Source organism: Nomascus leucogenys, chromosome 2, assembly GCF_006542625.1.
Source record: "Nomascus leucogenys isolate Asia chromosome 2, Asia_NLE_v1, whole genome shotgun sequence".
Lineage (NCBI taxonomy): Eukaryota > Metazoa > Chordata > Mammalia > Primates > Hylobatidae > Nomascus > Nomascus leucogenys.
In genome coordinates this window covers 38,682,735-38,701,978 of record NC_044382.1, presented here as the reverse complement: position 1 = coordinate 38,701,978, position 19,244 = coordinate 38,682,735, and the positions used below count along the sequence as shown (strand labels likewise).

General features: G+C 43.5%; 1 protein-coding gene across 3 annotated transcripts in view; it reads right to left on the bottom strand.

The window, feature by feature from the left end:
• Window positions 1-11,926, bottom strand: part of NRG2 (neuregulin 2) — a 197,084-nt gene extending 185,158 nt beyond the window's left edge. For all 3 annotated transcript variants that reach the window (XM_030828212.1, XM_030828198.1, XM_030828204.1), the window contains exon 1: window positions 10,892-11,926. In XM_030828212.1, the coding sequence (XP_030684072.1) occupies window positions 10,892-11,588 (697 nt within the window). In that variant the 5' untranslated portion in view covers window positions 11,589-11,926. The remainder of the gene's footprint in view (window positions 1-10,891) is intronic.
• Window positions 11,927-19,244: the final 7,318 nt, after the last annotated feature.

The window sequence follows — 19,244 nt, the reverse complement described above, 5'->3', positions numbered from 1 at the left end:
TGGATTCAGCCTGTAACAACTGGATCCTGTCATGGTCTGCGACTCCTTTCTTTCTTTTAAAAAAATTTTTATTTTCACTATTTTTCCCCTAAAATCAAATCAACCAATAACAGTGCTAGAAAAGTTGCCCTGGATGCAGCCCTGCTGTTTTCTCTCATCCAGAGACAGGGATTCAGACATGACAGATCATCTGCTTAATCACTACCTGTTCCATCCTAACTGGCAAATAAACCCTCCTCTCTGAAGCCATACAAAGTTACTCCAGAAAAGAGGCATCAATGGGGCAGTGCTTAAGAAATCTATTGCTGGTCTAAGCAAGTGCGGCAAGATGCTGTATTGAGATCATACCTATGGCCAAAGGCACCAGTGGAAGGGACTCAGACTCAAGGATGCTGAGTGCCAGAGCCTTCTGCAAGGTGGTGTCCAAAAGTCCTTGGGAACTTGGAGCTAGAGGAGAAGCCCACACCCTACCCAATACTTCAGCCAAGCAGACATGGCAGAAAATGCCTCATTTCAAGGGAATGGTGTAAGAATGAATACGCCAAAGGAGAAACATTAGGAGAAAGCATTGGGCTCCCACCACCCCCCTTTCAAAACAAAAACCAGTGATCAAAGGACCAGTACTGGCCTCCAGAAGCCCCCAAATTGTCTACTAGGCAAAAAAGGTGCTACTGCTAATTCGTGATCTCAGCTTACTACAAAAAAGGAACCTGGTCATACTTCTTACCTCTGAAGGTATTCAGCCTGAAGCATGAACAGGCCAGATTAAGAGTGCAGCTGGGTATTCCAGTGAGAGACCAGAATAAGGAATATCCAAAAAGCTCAGGTGGCAAGTGAAACTGGTAAATTTTGCAGAATGCCAACTAACCAAAACACAGAAAAAGAACACAAGCCAAAATATTGACATACATGAGGAAAACTACCTAGAGATAATTCTAAAACTCAATAAAAGGGAACAATTACTTGCAAGAAAATAAAGAAACTATGGACTCTTAAGAGAAAAAAAAAAAAAAACAGAACTGAAACATGACCGAGAAGCAAAATTCCACCCTCATCAAAATGTCTGAAGGTACTTTCCATGGTTGTCCCTTAGCCTGGGCTGTCATTTGATGAATCTTGAAATGTGTCTAGGAAAAAAGTGGGCAGTAGAGACAGCAAATGTTCCCACTGCTCCCTTTTTACTTGGCAATACCAGCAATCAAATATTCACTTCACCATATTTTAAATTACTGCCCCTAAAGATCTTACCACCAGGTAAACGAGATAAGATACTGACCCATCGAAAGATAATTAGCAATGTGTGGCATTAAATGATAAGTGTTATATAAATAATATAGGCCACAAATACTAAGACTTTAAGAATAAGAAAAAATAAAGACTACTTCTTGAGGTCAGGGGATTCATGGCCAGCCAAGGACCTGAGGGGTAATAATAAACAACAAATATTTAAAGGAAGAACCCACAAATACATTACTTTCTGTGTTTTCATTTTCTATAAAACGAAGATAGTGATAGCACTTAATATAATTGTTATGGGTATTAAATGAGATCATGTATGTAAAATAATTAGCAGTGTTTGTCCTACAAACACTTAAAGAGTAAAGTTTCCTACTTTCATCAGGTTTCACATATCAATTAATTATTTAAAATAAAAATAAAATCACACAAACTCAAAAAATGCCACCTGTTACATGATCACATCTCTATTCCTCTGACCTTGGGAAGCCACTGGATATATTACAACTCACTACAGAAACAAGAAAAGGATGAATGATTCAGTGTGAACCCACTCCCAACCCTGGAAACCCCCAAATCAAAGCAGGATGGGTCAGGGACCCTATCTGAAAATAAGGAAGCTTTCAGCCATTTTCCAGGGACTTTCAGCAACTTCTCTAGACAACAGTAAAGATGTAAGATAAGACCTACCGAAGTCAAAGAGCAAGCCTGGCAGGACTCCAGAACTTGGTTCACCCCATCAGTATGATAGGAGTTTGAAAGAGACACTATGGAGTATGGGTCTTAGTCCTCCCATTTGTGAAACAGAGAAAAACAGTATCTATCTTCAGTCTTCTCAAAAAATTGACCAGCACGTACCCATGAGCACATCAAGATCTGTAGGCTATTTGGGATCTCCACAGAATGAGCATTCATATCCTGGGACTCACATGGGTGTCTCCACAATGAGACCACACACATAACCCATTCTCTTCTCACCACCACCTCCACCAGATCTAGCCCAATAACTCTCAAGTTGAAACAAATGGGAATATCCGGGTGAAAAACATAGTTGTTCATAAAACTGTTTCCTCTTGCCTGCCCCTGGTCTGCTTCTGGAACTTAATATTTTCATTTACCTAGTCTTCCTGCTCACATTGGTTAATAATTAACATTTTTCAAGGAAGTGATATGTTAATTATTTTACATGCATTATTACATTTAACACTCATAGCAATTCTATTAAGTGCTATCATTATCTTCATTTTACAGGAAACTAAGACACAGAAAGTAACCTGCCCAATATCACCCAGCTGGAAAATGCAAATGATGGTTTCCTTTTTTTTTTTGAGATGGAGTCTCGCTCTGTCACCCAGGCTGCAGTGCTGTGGCGCGATCTTGGCTCAATGCAACCTCTGCCTCCCAAGTTCAAGTGATTCTCCTGCCTCAGCCTCCCGAGTAGCTGGGACTACAGGCCCGTGGCACCACACCCAGCTAATTTTTTGTATTTTTAATACAGATGGGATTTCACCATGTTAGCCAGGATGGTCTTGATCTCCTGACCTCATGATCCACCTGCCTTGGCCTCCCAAAGTGCTGGGATTACAGGGGTGAGCCACTGCACCCGGCCACAAAAGATGGGCTCCTTTTCTGAAGGAAGGGCAGCTATGAAAAACTTTTAGCTAAAATCATACCTAATCATGAAAGTCTGAATGTTTTCCTGCATGAATAGAAAAAGAATGTCTGCCTTTATCACTTCTATTCAACATTGCACTTTGGCAGTCCTAGCCAGTGTAATAAGGCAAGAAAAAGAAACAAATGAGAAACAGATTAGAAAGGAAAAAATAAATGTCTTTTTTTCATTGACAACACAATTATGTATATAGAAAATCCCGATTAATATACAAAAAGAAAGTTAATAGAACAAATAAGTGAATGTATTCAGGTCACAACATACAAAGTCAATATATGAAACAAAACAAAACAATGATATTTCTACATACTACGATGAGTAACTGAAAAATGAAATTAAATGAATAATACCATTTATAATAACATGAATAGAATACCATAGCAAAAAAAACACGAAACTTCCAGCTAAATTTAACGAAATATGTGCAAGACCCATTCACTGAACTACAAAATGTTACTGAGTTACTTTTAACCTAAGCCTTCAAATACTACTTACATGATTAAGAATAATTAATCAGTCTAGCATTCAAGACTGATTAAAATATCACCCTAGGCTGGGTGCAGTGGCTCACACCTGTAATCCCAGGACTTTGGGAGGTCAAAGTGGGAAGATCACTTGAGCTCAGGAGTTCAAGACCAGCCTGAGCAACATGACGAAACCCCATCTCTGCAAAGAAAGAAAGACAATATCACCCTAATCTACCTCTCCAGGCTCATCATTTTCATTCCTCTTTTATTTTGTTTTTTGTTTTTCATTATTCCACAAACATCCACCCTCTACTATTGAGAATGCTGCTCTTGCTGCATGAAATACAATAATCAATTGATTCATCTGTATCCCCAAACTACTCTCACCTCAGCTATCTCTGATTATTGGAAACCCTTCTCAAACTACTTCTCCAAGAAACTTTCTTTAATCTTCTAACCAGATATTATCTTTCTTTCCTTTTTGACTCTTCTCCTCCTCCCAAAAGCACTATGTTGGCATATCTTATAGTGTTTATCATATTCTAAGTTAAATTACCGTTATATGATTGTAAGCTCATTGATGATGGCGACTGTATCTGATGCAGCTCCTCTAAAGTAACTTGTTCTTTACACAGAACATATATTTAAATATTTGTCGAAGCAAACATTTAAAAGATTGAATCAAAAGAAAGTTCTTTTTGCAATAAAACTTTTGGAATACGAGATTGCATCACTGTCACAATAGAATTCATGATGTCCTGACTTTTGCATGGGCTGGACCAGGTGTTTAGCCATTTTGTGACCTTCCTCTCATTCAATTCTGAGGAATGTTAATTCAGCTTGGCTTCTGTTAGTTGGATCAATACCAAGATCAAGACCAAGTAAAACATCCCAGCATAAAGGACAAAGACAGATCCTCAGTCTTTATATAACAGATCAGGGAAAGAAGGTGTAAGGGAGCCAGTGTCCTCAGCACAGGGCAGGAAACTGTGAATGATAAACAGAACCACTGTGGATTCTGTTTCTGGGGAGAGAAAAAAAAAGTAATCTGATCATCACATCTTGGAGGTCTGCGCTGCTTGTAGAATACAGAAGCTTTCTACAGTACCTGTGCCTCTGCTGCTCTAGAAATATCTGCAAGGGTAAATGAAATGTTAACCACCAGTCCTGCCCCACACTCAGGAGTCTAGCAGCACAATCAGGTCCTGAACAGAAGCATCAGCACAATCAGGTCCTGAACAGAGGCATCGAGCACAGCTGACACGCTCTGGAAGTGTCAGGCCTCTGTCCCAGAGAAGGTCCCTGGAGAGGCCATTTGTATCTTACTGCATATACAAAGTGGGAAGGGAATGTTACTGTAGAATGGAGCTCATATGCCACACTCTCCCAACCAGCCAGAGAAGGAAGGCTCCTTAACTTAACTTCATTTCATAATTATCAAAAACATTATAGCCGATTAGCAGCAATTAATCACACTCCATAAGTACGAATTTGTCTTTTGACCCCAGACTGGCAAAAGCTTCCTAGCTCTTTGCCTGGGTACAGAATGTCCTTTCATGTCATCCTAATACCTTTTAATCATCCTCTATGTGTGCTTCAGTTCTTACAACCTGACATGGAGCTCTAGCTCAGCAAGATTCATCTGAGCATATTACTGTTTTTAAAGAAGTCTACTTTAATTAAATATAAAAGTCATTGTTCAAACTTGTCATAATTTAGCACTTCTACCGATTAATTCATCTACTTTCCCTAGTTTCCTAAAGAGTTCCCTGTATCATCCCTTGAAATTCATAAACTGGACTTATTTCTACGTACAAATTCCAAAAAGTAAGTGGGAGGAGAGGGTTAATTTGTTAGAAACAAGTAAGACAAAAATCCCCTCACCATATACACCCATCCATCCAAACACAAAATTTGGGGGGAAATTTCTTTAACTTTTAGTGCAAATTATACTAACAGCACTTCAGATCTTGCAAAGAAAGATCTAAGAACAAGTTGTTGAAAACTGCATTGGGGAAACTTCAGTGATACTGGTATCACCATTCCTTTCCCAAATTTTCAAAATTGCCAAATGCCACTAAGCAAACAGCGCTTAGAGGGTTAAGACTTCTGCTGTTTTGATATCTGCATATTTACTTTTTTCCTATGTATCCAAAGGCAATTCCCTGATCCTCTGAAATTTTAACACTATGTTCAAATCAGTTACCTTAAACGTACTTCAGAACAGTATTCAGATAGCTAAATTCCCTGGGATTGTACCAGCTGTGCATGAATATGGTCAAAATCAAACTCTTCATTGACAACTGGGGTCTCTGGCTTCTGAATGAAAATCAAAGCAATCATGCACTGTGGAGTTTTCTCTTTTTATCTGTGAAATCACGTGATCTCCCACATGGACACTACTGTGAGATCACCAAGCATGTGAAAAATAAGAATTGCTGTATGGGTTGAGATGCATCCCTAAATGTCAGTGACAAACCTTTGGATCTCTCCTTTGAGCATCCCAATTAAGACATAAAATTTATTGTCATGGAAAACTTAATGGCAAAGTATCTGAAAAATAAGTTGGTATTTTCATTCCTGAGTCCAGAATTACATTTGTGAGGTAAGGTATTGAGGAGAAAAGAGGATCCTTTAATGGATACTTGAGATAGAGGACTCAGAGATCATTGGAACTAGGTAGATAAGATCTTGGGCTAGGTTAAGAAAATATGTATTACCTGGGAAGAATTTACCACAAAATTGGCTTAATGGCAAAATTAACATTCTCCCTCTGTTGAAAGAAAATATAAGACTACTTTGGGCTGGGTGCTGTGGCTCACACCTGTAATCCAAGCACTTTGGGAGGCCAAGGCAGGGGTGGATCACGAGGTCAGGAGTTCAAGGCCAGCCAGGCCAAGACGGTGAAAACTGGTCTCTACTAAAAATACAAAAATTAATCGGGCGTGGCGGCAGGTGCCTGTAATCCCAGCTACTCAGGAGGCTGAGGCAGGAGAACCGCTTGAACCAGGGAGACGGAGGTTGCAGTGAGCTGAGAATGTGCCACTGCACTTTAGCCTGGGCGACAGAGCAAGACTCCGTCTCAAAAAAAAAAAAAAAGAGACTACTTTGAAAAACATTGTGTTTTAGAGAAACACACACTTCAAGAATAAATTATTCTTGAATATTTTACCACAGAGCCTTAAAGCTGAGTAGCTGAGAACGGGGGTTAAGAAGGAAACTTTTCATCATATATTTTTATGTATTTTCTGAATTTTGAGCCATATAAATGTGCTACAGCTCCAAAAATATAAATATAATTTTATAAAGAAAAAACTAATTGATATTAGGAAATAAAATTTAAATGTCCTACATAAAAGAGGATGGTAAAGGGGAAGCACACTTGCTTTGATTAGGGGCCGAGAGGTAGTTAGTCACCTAGATTGTTAATAGACCACCATCCCTAGCTCTCAAACTATTTGTTAATTCAAACCGACGGTTGTTTTATTTTTGTTTAAATTTGGGGGTGGGCAAGTAGTAATCTACCTTCCAAAAGAAAAAAAATAAGAGGGTCTTTTCCAGCAAGATCTTTATTCTCCACTGCTCAAATCCCATTAACACTAATCAGCACAATGATTAAGCACATTGTGGTTAAGTACTCTAGTTGATAATGATTCTTTTGGAAGAAAGGTTCCCATAGCGACAGGTAAAGGCTATCATCAAACTCAGCTTTTCAGCACAGGACTTGATGTCACAGGTCAGAGAGTTAAGATTGTTTTAGTATTAATCTGGAGGCTTTCTTTAACTTCACTTGACTTTATCCATTCAAATGACACTGATGGAGAGTCCTTCTATAAACCAGGCAAAGTATGAAACACAGGGGGGCAGGAGAGCTAGGAGAAAGAAGACCTCAAAGATAAACTATTGTTCCTGCCCCAAGAATGCAGTCTGCCAAGGAAAGCAGCCACTACAAGAAATAATGACATTAGGGTGGTAATTCAATCGTTAAATCTACAACCATGCCTTGTCCTCATCACTAGGACTGGTCAGTTTCTAATCTAGTTTCACTTTCCCATCTTCAAGCTGCAGCACAGCTGGGTTTCCAGCTGGCTGGGGAAGAAAAGATTCTTTAAATAAACAGCATTTAAAAAATATGTAGTCGCTTTTGCTATGCTGAATTTTGTGAACCACCTTTCTCTAATATGTGAATCTGGGTGCCACATTAATTTAAAACTATCCTAAAGAATGTAAAATTCCCCAGGAATACACCTTTCCTTGTTTAACAACAAAGTACACTCTACACTGAAAAACTGCTAATCAGGAAATCCCAAAGAAAGAAATGATCTTTATTTTTTATGCTATTTACTGCATCTATTCAATAAGGAAACTGCTTAAAAACATGAATATAAGAAAACAACAAGATAGGGTATAATTATACCAAAATATATGCAACCATCTTTTAAAATGCAGGACTATTTGCAGAACATGATGTTTTTATAACATTGTACAGAGTTGCTAATCCCTGCAAGGCCTTTCTAACTCTTTTTCCTCGCGTTTCCACAGAAGTCACAGAAAACACCTCTCTTCATACATGCAATCTTCTAAGAAATGCAAAGATTTTACTCAACTCTATCACCAGATGTGCTCTTTCTGGATAAATGATACACATTAGATATGTGAAAATATCACTCTGGCAGGTCTTGCTCTTCCAGAAAGACCCCTGTCTACCTTTCCCCACCTTAGATCACAGACTTCAAGTCAACATTTCACGGTGGAAAAGAGCCATTTATGAGGACTGATAAGAAGAGGTCCAGTGTGACCTCCAGCATTGATGCTCCTGAGGCCAATTTTTAAACACAATATTATCCCTCCATATTTTACCCCCCTCCAAAAAAAAAAAAACCCACGGGCTTTCTAGATGACCTCCCAGAGAACCACACCTCTCAGAACCTACACACACTCAGACCTGAAACCAGCTAAACAAAGCAACAATGCAACCTCAGTTGCTCAATGTAACGGCCATGACGACAGTTTCCAAGTGCCAGTTTCCCTATTTTGCAATGGGCAAATCTGCTCCAAGGAGAAAATGTTCCCAATGACCCTGTGGCCCAGAGGGCTTTCTTTAGAATAGAAAACAGAAAATGAATTTGTTAGTTATTTCCTGCTAAGCACAAGGACAGTGTTGTGGTTAGTTAGGATGATTTTGTTTCCTTATTTAATATACCATTACCAGTACATGTTTTCTTTAACCACATAGTAGAAAATAAGAAAATGCAGTTTCTGCTCTTCTGTTATAATATCACCAATTCCACAAGTCTCACAAATATGTCCTTTAATTTCTAATTCCCTTATATAAGGCTCCCCAAAATGGTACCTATTTATATACTTTCCTTTGAATATCAATTCAAAGCAATTTTTTTTGCATTCTAAAATGTTTCCTGCCATACACATTCCTGATCCTTGATAATTTGTGATATGTGAGGGCCCTTCCTTTACCAGTGATTGCAGTTCTAAATGTATCTTTTTAAGAACTATACTACACATGCTATTTTGATAACATGAGACGATCATAACCTAGAAACAGACCATATTTCTGACCCTCAAATCTTTCATGATTTCTGCATTCAACTGTTAAGCTATTAAATACCCACTAGAACAAACAATGTGTAATTGATAAGGTATATTGTGTTGGGGGAAGAAGAAAGTAGGAGGAGGCAGACAAGGGAGCAGAGAAGCCAGTTACTCTATGGGGTTATCTGACAAAGACCATCAAGTCCTCAGCGGCCCAGACTAGGGATTATGTGGAGATGTACACGGTGCAAATGCAGGAGCAACTCACCAACAACCAAACAGAAGCTGTCCTTGGACAAGGTTCAATAAATATTTTTACTATCTATTTTCCACTGTACAATACTGTTTCACAGCTCCCCAAGGGATCTCAGATAAAATACTTAATAGAATAAAAAATTAGAAATTCTTAGCTGGTCTCTACTTGTCTTCATAAAACATTTCAGAACATAAAACCCATATTAAAAAGCAGTCAACAATATTCCTAAGGATAATGTCAGAGTGATAAACTGCTGTTATCCACCAAAGTTTTCCCCTCCTTATTAAGACATTGCCAAGATTCTTCTCATTAGAGTGATCACAGTTTAACATAGTTAGTGCTTAGATATACTCCCATAACTAAACTTCTAAAATTTGCCTCCTGAAGGGGGTGGGGGAGGAAAGCTTCCAAAAATCATAGGTATTGATCTAGAAAGATGAAGGCAGCAAAACTTACTTTGCTACTCAAACAAAGCCTGTCTACACTACCCAGAATCAGTTGGTAAACTGGTAAACACACCAACTTCTATGAGAGTACAGGACGTCTATCATAATTCAGCGATTACACAGTCCAGCAAGTCATACCGCATGCCAACAAATTCAGCTTTAGTTGGGACAAACGAAACCCCAATATGAATAAGCACGAGACAGGCTTACACCAAATACTCCAGTGTGGGACAATTTGATTTGAAATATCTTACTCAGAAGTAAGTACTGGATTCAGGGACAAGAAGAAAAAGCTCTTAGAGTGACATTGCTCTGGCTTTTGACATGGGAGACTTCCATTCCCAGCTGCAGAGATCTCTAGATTTCAGTGTTTTGTTTCTAATCACCTGCATTCCTGTGCAGCATCCAACATCATGAAGATGAGAGATGCAGTCAAATACATCCGGCGGCTAAGACGTTAGAGCTGAACTTAAAGCATTCAGCAGAAGTTACTCTCTTTCATCATCATCACAATCAACAGACCTTGTAATTCCCCCAGAAACAGCTAAAAAAAAAAAAAAAAAAAAAAAAAAAAAAAAAAAAGGCGTCCGCTTGCTAGTCTTAAGAGAAGGGTGTGCTACCTGCTAGCAAAGACAGGCAATCACGATGGAGAAAAAAACTGGAGCCACATGGAGGACGGAAAACAGTAGCAGAAAAAGTCCAACTCTGCCTGCGCCAGCGGTGTGGATGAGCAGAGCAACGAGCCCAGGAGAGGAAGGAGGGGGCGGGGGCGATCATTCCCTAGGAGAACTTGTAAGCGGAGGCCTTCACAGCCTGGGAGTCTGCCCAGCTGCTCCTGCAGACCCTGCCAGCCTGGGCACGGCAGGCCCGCGGGAGCACGGCGGGCAAGGCCTCCGAGGGTCACTCCTGACTCACTGAGCCTCAGGCCAGCACCACCAGGACCTCTCCGTTTTTCCTTCCGCTACTGGGCTATGATGGCAGCTTTCCAGCCCCACATGCCATACATCAGCCGCAGATCCCCGCTGGCACAGGCCAGCGCCTCCCTCCGCCCCCCACCCCTGGCACACTTTGAGCCTGATCCTTCTTCTCTCCAACCCCAACCCCCTCACCCACCAGTGCCAGGCGCCCTGCCCAGGGGCGGCCCCACCCCCCAGCGCCCGGACGCTGCCAGGCCCGGGCACCTGCAGCACCTCCCCACCCCACCCCCATTCTCCACCACCTCGCCCCTCCCCCCTTTCTCCAGCAAAGGGAGGGGGCGACTCACCGCAGTCAGTGCACAGGATCTTGCCCACCTCTTTCTTGAGATTTTTGCCGTTGGTATCGAGGGGGGCAAAGGCTGTCTTAAAGACTAAGGGCTGTTCCGTGGGCTCCAGGAAAAAGATGTAGCGCTGGTTCCTTTCGAGCGGCGCACAGGAGCCCACGCTGATCACCTGCTCGCGCTGCAGCCCCCCGCTCCGGAGCGGCCACTTGTCCAGCACCTTTACTAACGCCACCCGACCCGAGGCGGGCGGCTCTCGGGTGCTGTTGGAGCTGGAGCCGCCGGCTGGGGCCAGCCCCTGTACCTTGCCCTCCACCACCACGGGTGCCTTGTACGCCTGGTCCTGCACTGACTTGAGGCTGGGCGAGTAGCAGGCGAGCGACACACCGAAGAGCAGCATGGAGAAGCCGGGGGCCGGGTCGCGCCTCATGCCGCCGGCGGCTGCGGCTCGCGAACGGGCGGCGGCTCTCCGGGCTGCGGGGCTGCGGGGCTGCGGCTGTTGCTGCGGCCGCGGCTCTGGGGGCGCAGCGGGACGAGAGATGCTGCTGTTGTTGCTGCTGCTCCTGCTGCTGCTGCCGCTCTCGCTGCTGCTGCTGCTGCTGCTGCTGCTCCTCTCGCTGCTGCTGCTGCTGTCGCTGTAGCTGCTGCACCGACCCTTCTCCAGTGGCGGCGGCGGCAGCGCTGAGCAGCAAACCTGCCGCATCTGGCCAGGCCATTTGGGGGGCTCCGCCGCTCAGCCGCCGCCGCCTTGGGAGGGGAAACAGAGCCCGCTGGAAAACCGGAAACAGCGTAACGTTAGCGCCTCTTAGCCCTCCACCGGCAGCCCGGGGAGGTGGCCCAGCTAGGGCAGGGGGCAGGCGGCAAGCGGGCCGCGATGCGCAGCGCGGCGCAGCGCAGCGCTCCCACCCTGTGCGCCAGGACCTGGAGGAGGATGCGGAGGATGGGACGCCCGCCCACTTGCTCTCTCGCGCCCCCTCTGCCCCCGGACCGAGTGGGGAGCGCGGCTTCTGCAGGGGAAGCTTGGGACTGCACTGCTTTAGTGCCCGCCTTCAGCCCGCAGGGACGCGGGAGGAATCGTGCCACCCTTTGCTCTCGGGATTTATCGGCATGACAGTGGGGGTGGTGCGTGAGGAGAAGGCGAAGAAGAGATAACGGGCTCCTGGCACCATCCTATGAACGTGGTAATGGGACGCAGGGCGTGCCCCCTGCCTTAGGCCAGCAGCTGTAGGAGCCAGAGAGGTTGCCATGGCCAGGGTGGCCGGCCAGCCTCTCGTCTCTTGGGCTGTCCTCTTTCCTAGGAGGACCCTGGAGCCCAGCCCCTAAATGATACCACGTGCTCGGTCCTGCCACCGCCTGGTGAACGCTGGATATTCGACTTGAGGTGGGGGAGGATCCCAGCCCCGTCATTTTGGAAAGAGTTGGGCTACAAGGTGTCTTGTCTTAGCACTGAGGACACCCAAGCAGAGGTGGTGGCTGAGTAAGGGCCTAGCCCCTCTGGGCTTTCTTCAGCAGCCACGTGGGGATCTGGCTGAGCACCGTACAACCTCATCTTTTAAAAATCTGCCCTTTAAGAAAGGTGGGGGGCTTCTTGGGAGCCAACAGAGAGCCAGAGCCTGTCAGGGCCAGAGGCTGCTCCATAAAAAAGGGTTTTGTTTTGTTTTGTTTTTTTCCAAGGCTGATGCTTGCAAAAGGCAGAAGAGTTTGCTGCACTGGAGCCAGCATCTGATTTAAAACACACACACACACACACACACACACACACCCAGGTCCATAATCCATTAGCCTATCAATGAGGGTCCAGGGAGTTTTGGACACCCAGCTTTTAACCTTGAAGGATGTGGAGCTCAGGAATGCCAGTGAGCTCTTGGGGAATTTTATACCGCACTGGGCTCCACAGGAAACTGGTCCAAGGATGAGTGACTTAGGCTAGGACTGCTATTCCGGAAAGGAAGTAGAGAGAGCTACACCTTTCCTCCTGGCTAAGAGACATCTTAAACTCAATATATCCAAAGCCAACATCATTATTTCTTCAACTTCACTCCACTCCACCCCTATAATTATTAATGCCACTATTTTATTCTTTTAGACTGTATCAATCCATTACAATAAGTCCCGTCATCTCATCTTTTATTCTTCCTCATTCAATTAATCACCAAGGCCTTTGGATCTCCCTTTTAAAATAATCTCCAATTTATCTACTTCCACTCCACCTCTACTGCAAATACCTTAAGTCCAAGTCCTCATCATCTCTCACCTGGACAACTTCTAAGCCTGCTAACTGGTCTCCACTCCTTTCACCTCATCACCTATCTCCAGTCCTACCAATGCCAGAGTGATCCTTCTAAAAATAAAATGTAAGTACAATTTGGCCATGCTACTGCTCTCAGAAGTAAAGTCCAAACTCCTCAGCAAGGCTCTTCTTGGGCTGCCTTTGCCTAGCCAGTTCATATCCTGAGAGCCAACCCCCCACTCTAGCAATCGTCAGTACTTCATGCTCTTTCTTAGTGTGCTTCTGCACATGATGGCTCTTGTGTCCAGAAAGCCTCACTTCCACCTTAACCACATGGAAAACTTACTTTCCCAAGGCCCAGCTCAGCATTATACCGCATCCCCCTTCCTACATGTCCACCTCTACTCCCACCAACACATACATGATGGAATTAATCCCTTCCTCCTCTGTATTGCCATGAGCTTCACACATAGTATTACTGTTGGGATACTGGCCCATACCGTATTTCAAGCAGCCATTTAATGGGTCTGCCTCTCCCATCAGGCCACGCACGTTAATGTCAGGGGCTATATATATCCTATTTGCCTTTGGATTCCTATTACCTCCAACACAATGCCTGGCATAAAATAAGGATTAGCAAATCTCCAGTGAAAGAAGGAGAGAAGGAAGAAAATAACTGAAAATTGGCACTCTTAAAGGCATGAAGCCAACCTTGTTGGCTCCTTCAGTGTCCGCCATTTCATTTTCATAGATCACAGACCTCATAAATCACAAAACATCACCATAAGGAAGATAGCGACACCCACTCTTTCATTTTTCAATGAAAGAAAAAGTCCCAGAGGGGATGGGGACTTACTCAACATCTCACATAGCCAGGGCTGAACTCAGTCTTCTGTTCCTGAGACCAGGGTCGTAGTGAAGAGCTTGTGCTCTGGAGTCCAGCAGAGCTGGGTTTTAAAGCAACTCTGTGACTTACCAACTTTGGGATAAGTCTATTTCACTCTCTAGGCCTTAGTTTCCTTATCAGTATGAAGGAGAAAATAATAGGGTCTACTTCTTAAAGCTGTTTTTTGCTCAGTGTGTACTTTCAATAAATATTCAATTGAATGGCTCCTCTGTGCCAAGCACTGAGGCACTGTATGTTACTGGATATACTGTGGTGAACCAAACTGTTCAATAGTATATGTCTGTGCTCTCAAAGCTCATACTCTGACTGGGAAGACAGTAGTAAATAAGTACACAAATGGGTAACTAATTACTTGTATTGCTGAGTTTATTCCTGAAGGAAATAAACAAGATGAAATGCTAGAGAAAAATGGAAAGGGGAGAGGATAGGTCTACTTGGATAAGGGAAGGCTTCTCTGAGGAGATAACATTTAAGCTGAGACTGGAAGGATGATGAGGATGTGGATTATGTGAGATAATATGTAAAGTGCTTAGAACAATGTCTGGTGCACAGTAAGGGTCAAAATTAAAGTTGAAGATTATTAATATTTTACTTACACTGGTGGTTCCCAATCTAAGAGCTGAGAATCTCTAAGTGGTATTTATTTTCTGTATATTAAAAATATTCACTAGAATTTTCTGTATATTAAAAAATGCGGCTGGGCGCAGTTGCTCACGCCTGTAATCTTAGCACTTTGGTAGGCTGAGTGGGGTGGATCACTTGAGGTCAGGAGTTCAAGACTAGCCTGGCCAACATGGTGAAACCCCATCTTTACTACTACCAAAAAAAAATTGGCTGGACGTGGTGGCACTCCCCTATAATCCCAGCTACTTGGGAGGCTGAGGCAGGAAAAATGCTAGAACCCAGGAGGCAGAGGTTGCAGTGAGCCTCATGACACTACACTCCAGCCTGGGCAACAGAGCGCTGTCTCAAAAAAAAAAAAAAAAAAAAAAAAGCAATACAATTTTTCAATAGCACATGTCATGAAGAATAAAAATATTCTTTTCCTCTCTCTCTCTTATTTTTTTTTGAGATGGAGTTTTGGCCTTGTTGCCCAGGCTGGACTGCAATGGTGTGATCTCGGCTCACTGCAACCTCCACCTCCCGGGTTCAAGTGATTCTCCTGCCTCAGCCTCCCAAGTAGCTGGGATTACAGGTGCCTGCCACCACGCCTGGCTAATTTGTTGTATTTTTAGTAGAGACGGGGTTTCTCCATGTTGGTCAGGCTGGTCTCGAACTCCCAACCTCAGGTGATCCGCCTGCCTCGGCCTCCCAAAGTGCTGGGATTACAGGTGTGAGCCATTGCGCCCGGCCTCTTCTTTTTTTTTTTTTCTTTGAGACAGAGTCTCCGTCCCCTTGGCTGGAGTGCAGTGGTGTGATCTCAGCTCACCGCAACCTCTGCCTCCCAGGTTCAAGCAATTCTCCTGCCTCACCCTCCTGAGTAGCTGGGACTACAGGCATGCACCACCACTCCTGGCTAATTTTTGTATTTTTAGTAGTGACTGGGTTTCACCATGTTGGCCAGAGCAGTCTCGAACTCCTGACTTCAGGTGATCTGCCCTCCTCAGCCTCCCAAAGTGCCGGGATTACAGGCGTGAGCCACCATGCCCGGACTCTCTTTTTCTTTTGAGACACGATCTGGCTCTGTTGCCCAGGTGGAGTGCAGTGGGGCCATCATGGCTCACTGCAGCCTCAACCTCCTGGGTTCAAGTGATCCTCCTAAGTAGCTGGGACTACGGGCACATGCCACCACACCCAGCTAGTTTTCTTTCCTTTTCTTTTCTTTCCTTTCTTTCTTTATTTTTTTTTGGTAGAGATAGGGCCTTGCCCAGACTGGTCTCCAATTCCTGGGCTCAAGCAATCCTCCTGCCTTGGCCTCCCAAAGTGCTGGGATTACAGGTGTGAACCACCACACCTGCTCCCCACCTTTTTTTTTTTTAACATATCCATGTTAAAGTATAACAAAATATAACAAGATATTGCTAAGTGAAAAAAAGCAAGATGAAGAAGAGTGGTAAGACGCTGCCATTTTGTCTTTTTTTAAGGAGAAATATGTAAATGTTTGTAGTGCAAATTTACCTTTGAAAAGATACAGCAGAAATTGAAACAATAGGAGGCTCTGGAGAAGGGCAGTGTGTGAATGAGGGATGGGGTGAAAGAAGGATATTTTCATGGTATTCCCTTTTGTACCTTGTGAATTTTATATCAAGTTCAGGTACTAGCTATTCAAAAAAAATTTTAAGAGGGGATCCTCTAATTTGTTAATGTTGCTGAATTTTTATCATGTGTTTTTCTCAATCAAAGGCTACTTAAAGTAGAACTACTATTATATGGGATTCTGTATATAGAAAGAATATTCTACATAATGGGAACTACTATTATATGGGGTAAAACTCTTTTTACCTTACAATTGGATTCTTATGCTAAAAAGCATAGGGAATTATTTTGCTATAATTATGTCCTGTTCAGATAAACTTGGAATGCTGAGGTAAATTTTGAGACCCCAGCAGATTACCAGAATTCCTGCAGCCATAGAATGTGGGGAGTTAGGCAGAGTTTTCTAAGGGAAGAAAGGGCCAGGTGCAGTGGCCCATGCCTGTAATCCCAACTCTCAGGGAGACAGAGATGGGAGGGTAGCTTGAGCCCAGGAGTTCAAGACCTGCCTGGACAATATAGTGAGACCCTATTCTCCACAAAAAGGAAAAAAACACAGATAAAGGGGAGGAAGGTGCCTGTCCAGATTTCCTCAAGGTGTGATGTATATGAGGATAAGCTTCCGAAATTGGCCTCAGCCATTTAGGGTATTTGGTTTCCTGGAAGGACAGCCCAATTTTACACTGGCTTTTTCCTGAAGTTCATAGTGAATTAGTATGTATGACTTAGAAAATAAGACCTAGTATTCCAAACCTGCTAACTCTGCACTGTAATTCAATAACTGACAATAAAAATAATAATAGGTATCACCTATTAATGGCTTGTTGTTGGAAGCTTTGTGTTTATTATTTCTGTGTCTTATCTACTTTGAATTTTTCAAATTGAAAATTTATAGTGGTTTAATAACTTACCCAAATGACAGACACAGTTGAGACTGTAATCCAAGCTTGCTCATTGCCAAATCACTTCCTCACGCACAGCACCGTCACAGATCTCTGTAAGAGACAGTCTTCTCTTAGCATCACTTTCTTTCTTCCTTCCTTTTTTTTTTTTAACGGAGTCTCACTTCTTCAATCTCGGCTCACTGCAACCTCTGCTTTCCAGGTTCAAGCAATTCTGCCTCAGCCTCCCAAGTAGCTGGGACTACAGGGGCCCACCACCACTCCTGGCTAATTTTTGTATTTTTTGTAGAAACGGGGTTCCACCATGTTGGCCAGGCTGGTCTCGAACTCCCGATCTCAAATGATCCACCCACCTCGTCCTCCCAAAATGCTGGAATTACAGGCGTGGGCCACCGCGCCCAGCCAGCATCACTTTCATTGTCATCTAAGGGGTCTCTAATTTCCCCAGACTACTTCCACATATACACTATTTGAAATTCATAACACCGAAGAGCACGTGGGATAAGCATTATTTTACAAAAACATGAGGAGAATCGACAGACGGAGAATTTAAGTGACTTTCCCAAGATCACAAAGCTACAGATATCTTTTTTGCCAAGATTTATCACAAACTCAAGCTCACACTTTTGAATAGAACCACATAGAGAAATGGAAGCCAGACCTGTTCACTATACCGTGGCTTACCACAAGGTTGTGAAAAAAACTGGTTCATGGTAGCAGTGGGCTGTGTCACTATATAATAATCACTAAGAACAAAAACAGAAGTAGACAGAATGGTATAGACATTCTGAATTCAAGATAGAACACCCACATGAAAAGCTTGGCTTCTTTTCTCAGATCCCTCCCACACAGGATGGGCTTCTTCCAGCTTTAGCCAGGATAGCAGGCCAGAAAGGGCCACTGAACCAGGTTACATGGCTTACTGCAGCTAGGAGAACTGGCTAGTCAAGGAGATCTGTATGGCCTTTATCTGGTCACTGAGTCTCACAAATCAAGCCAAACACTTTGCAGGGCAGTCTTGCTTCCTAAATAAAGAAATTTTGTAAACTTCTTTTTTCTCTTTTTGAGATCTGTTTTCTAAATTTGGCTTCCAGTCACTTTCAGGTTCTGTGGTTAATTTCTTTTCCTCCAAGGATTTTCAAACAAGGGACTAAACAGAAAACAGATATTGAGAGTCAGAATGTTAGCACTGGGAAAGACTTTAGTATCAATGTAGCCTGATGTCCTTCTTTTACAGAGGAAGGCACAGAGACCATGGAGATTATTTGATTTGCTTAAGGTCACACAGCCTAGTTGGCGGCAGGAATAGCCCTCATTCCCTGACCCCTGGCCCAGTTCTCTTTTGTCTACTTTTCAAAATCCTGACTCCACCTCTACTGGAACGTGAGCTTGGACAAGTCACTTCACCTTTTTTGTTTGTTTGTTTTTTGAGACAGAATCTCGCTCTGTCACCCAGGCTGGAGTGCAGTGGCGCGATCTTGGCTCACTGCAACCTCTGCCTCCCGGGTACAACCGATTCTCCTGCCTCAGCCTCCTGAGTAGCTGGAATTACAGGCACGTGCCACCACACCTGGCTAATTTTTGTGTTTTTAGTAGAGACAGGGTTTCACCATTTTGGTCGGGCTGGTCTTGAACTCCTGACCTCATGATCCCCCCCACCTCAGCCTCCCAAAGTGCTGGGATTACAGGCATGAGCCATCACATCCGGCTACTTCACCTTTTAAGTCTTTTCATTTCTGAGCCTTAACTACTTTGTATTTTACAAATGGAAAATTTATAGAGGTTTAATAACTTGTCCAAATGACAGACACAGTTGGGACTCTAATCCAAGCTTGTCCATTGCCAAAGCACGTCCTCATGCACAGCACCGTCACAGCTCTCTGGGTAAGAGGCAGTCTCTTAGTGTCACTTTCATTATCATCTAAGAGGTCTCTAATTTCTCTGATTTCCTTTATTGGGAGGGGCCCCAATACAATATCTACTTCTTAGAAGTTGTGTAAGGATTAAGTGAGATAATTCATGTGAAATGTTTCACACAGTACCTGGACACTGAGTAACTTGCTAAGAGTGAAGGCTCTGGAGTCAAACTACCTACGTCTGAATTCCAGCTCTGCCAGTTTGCTTGAC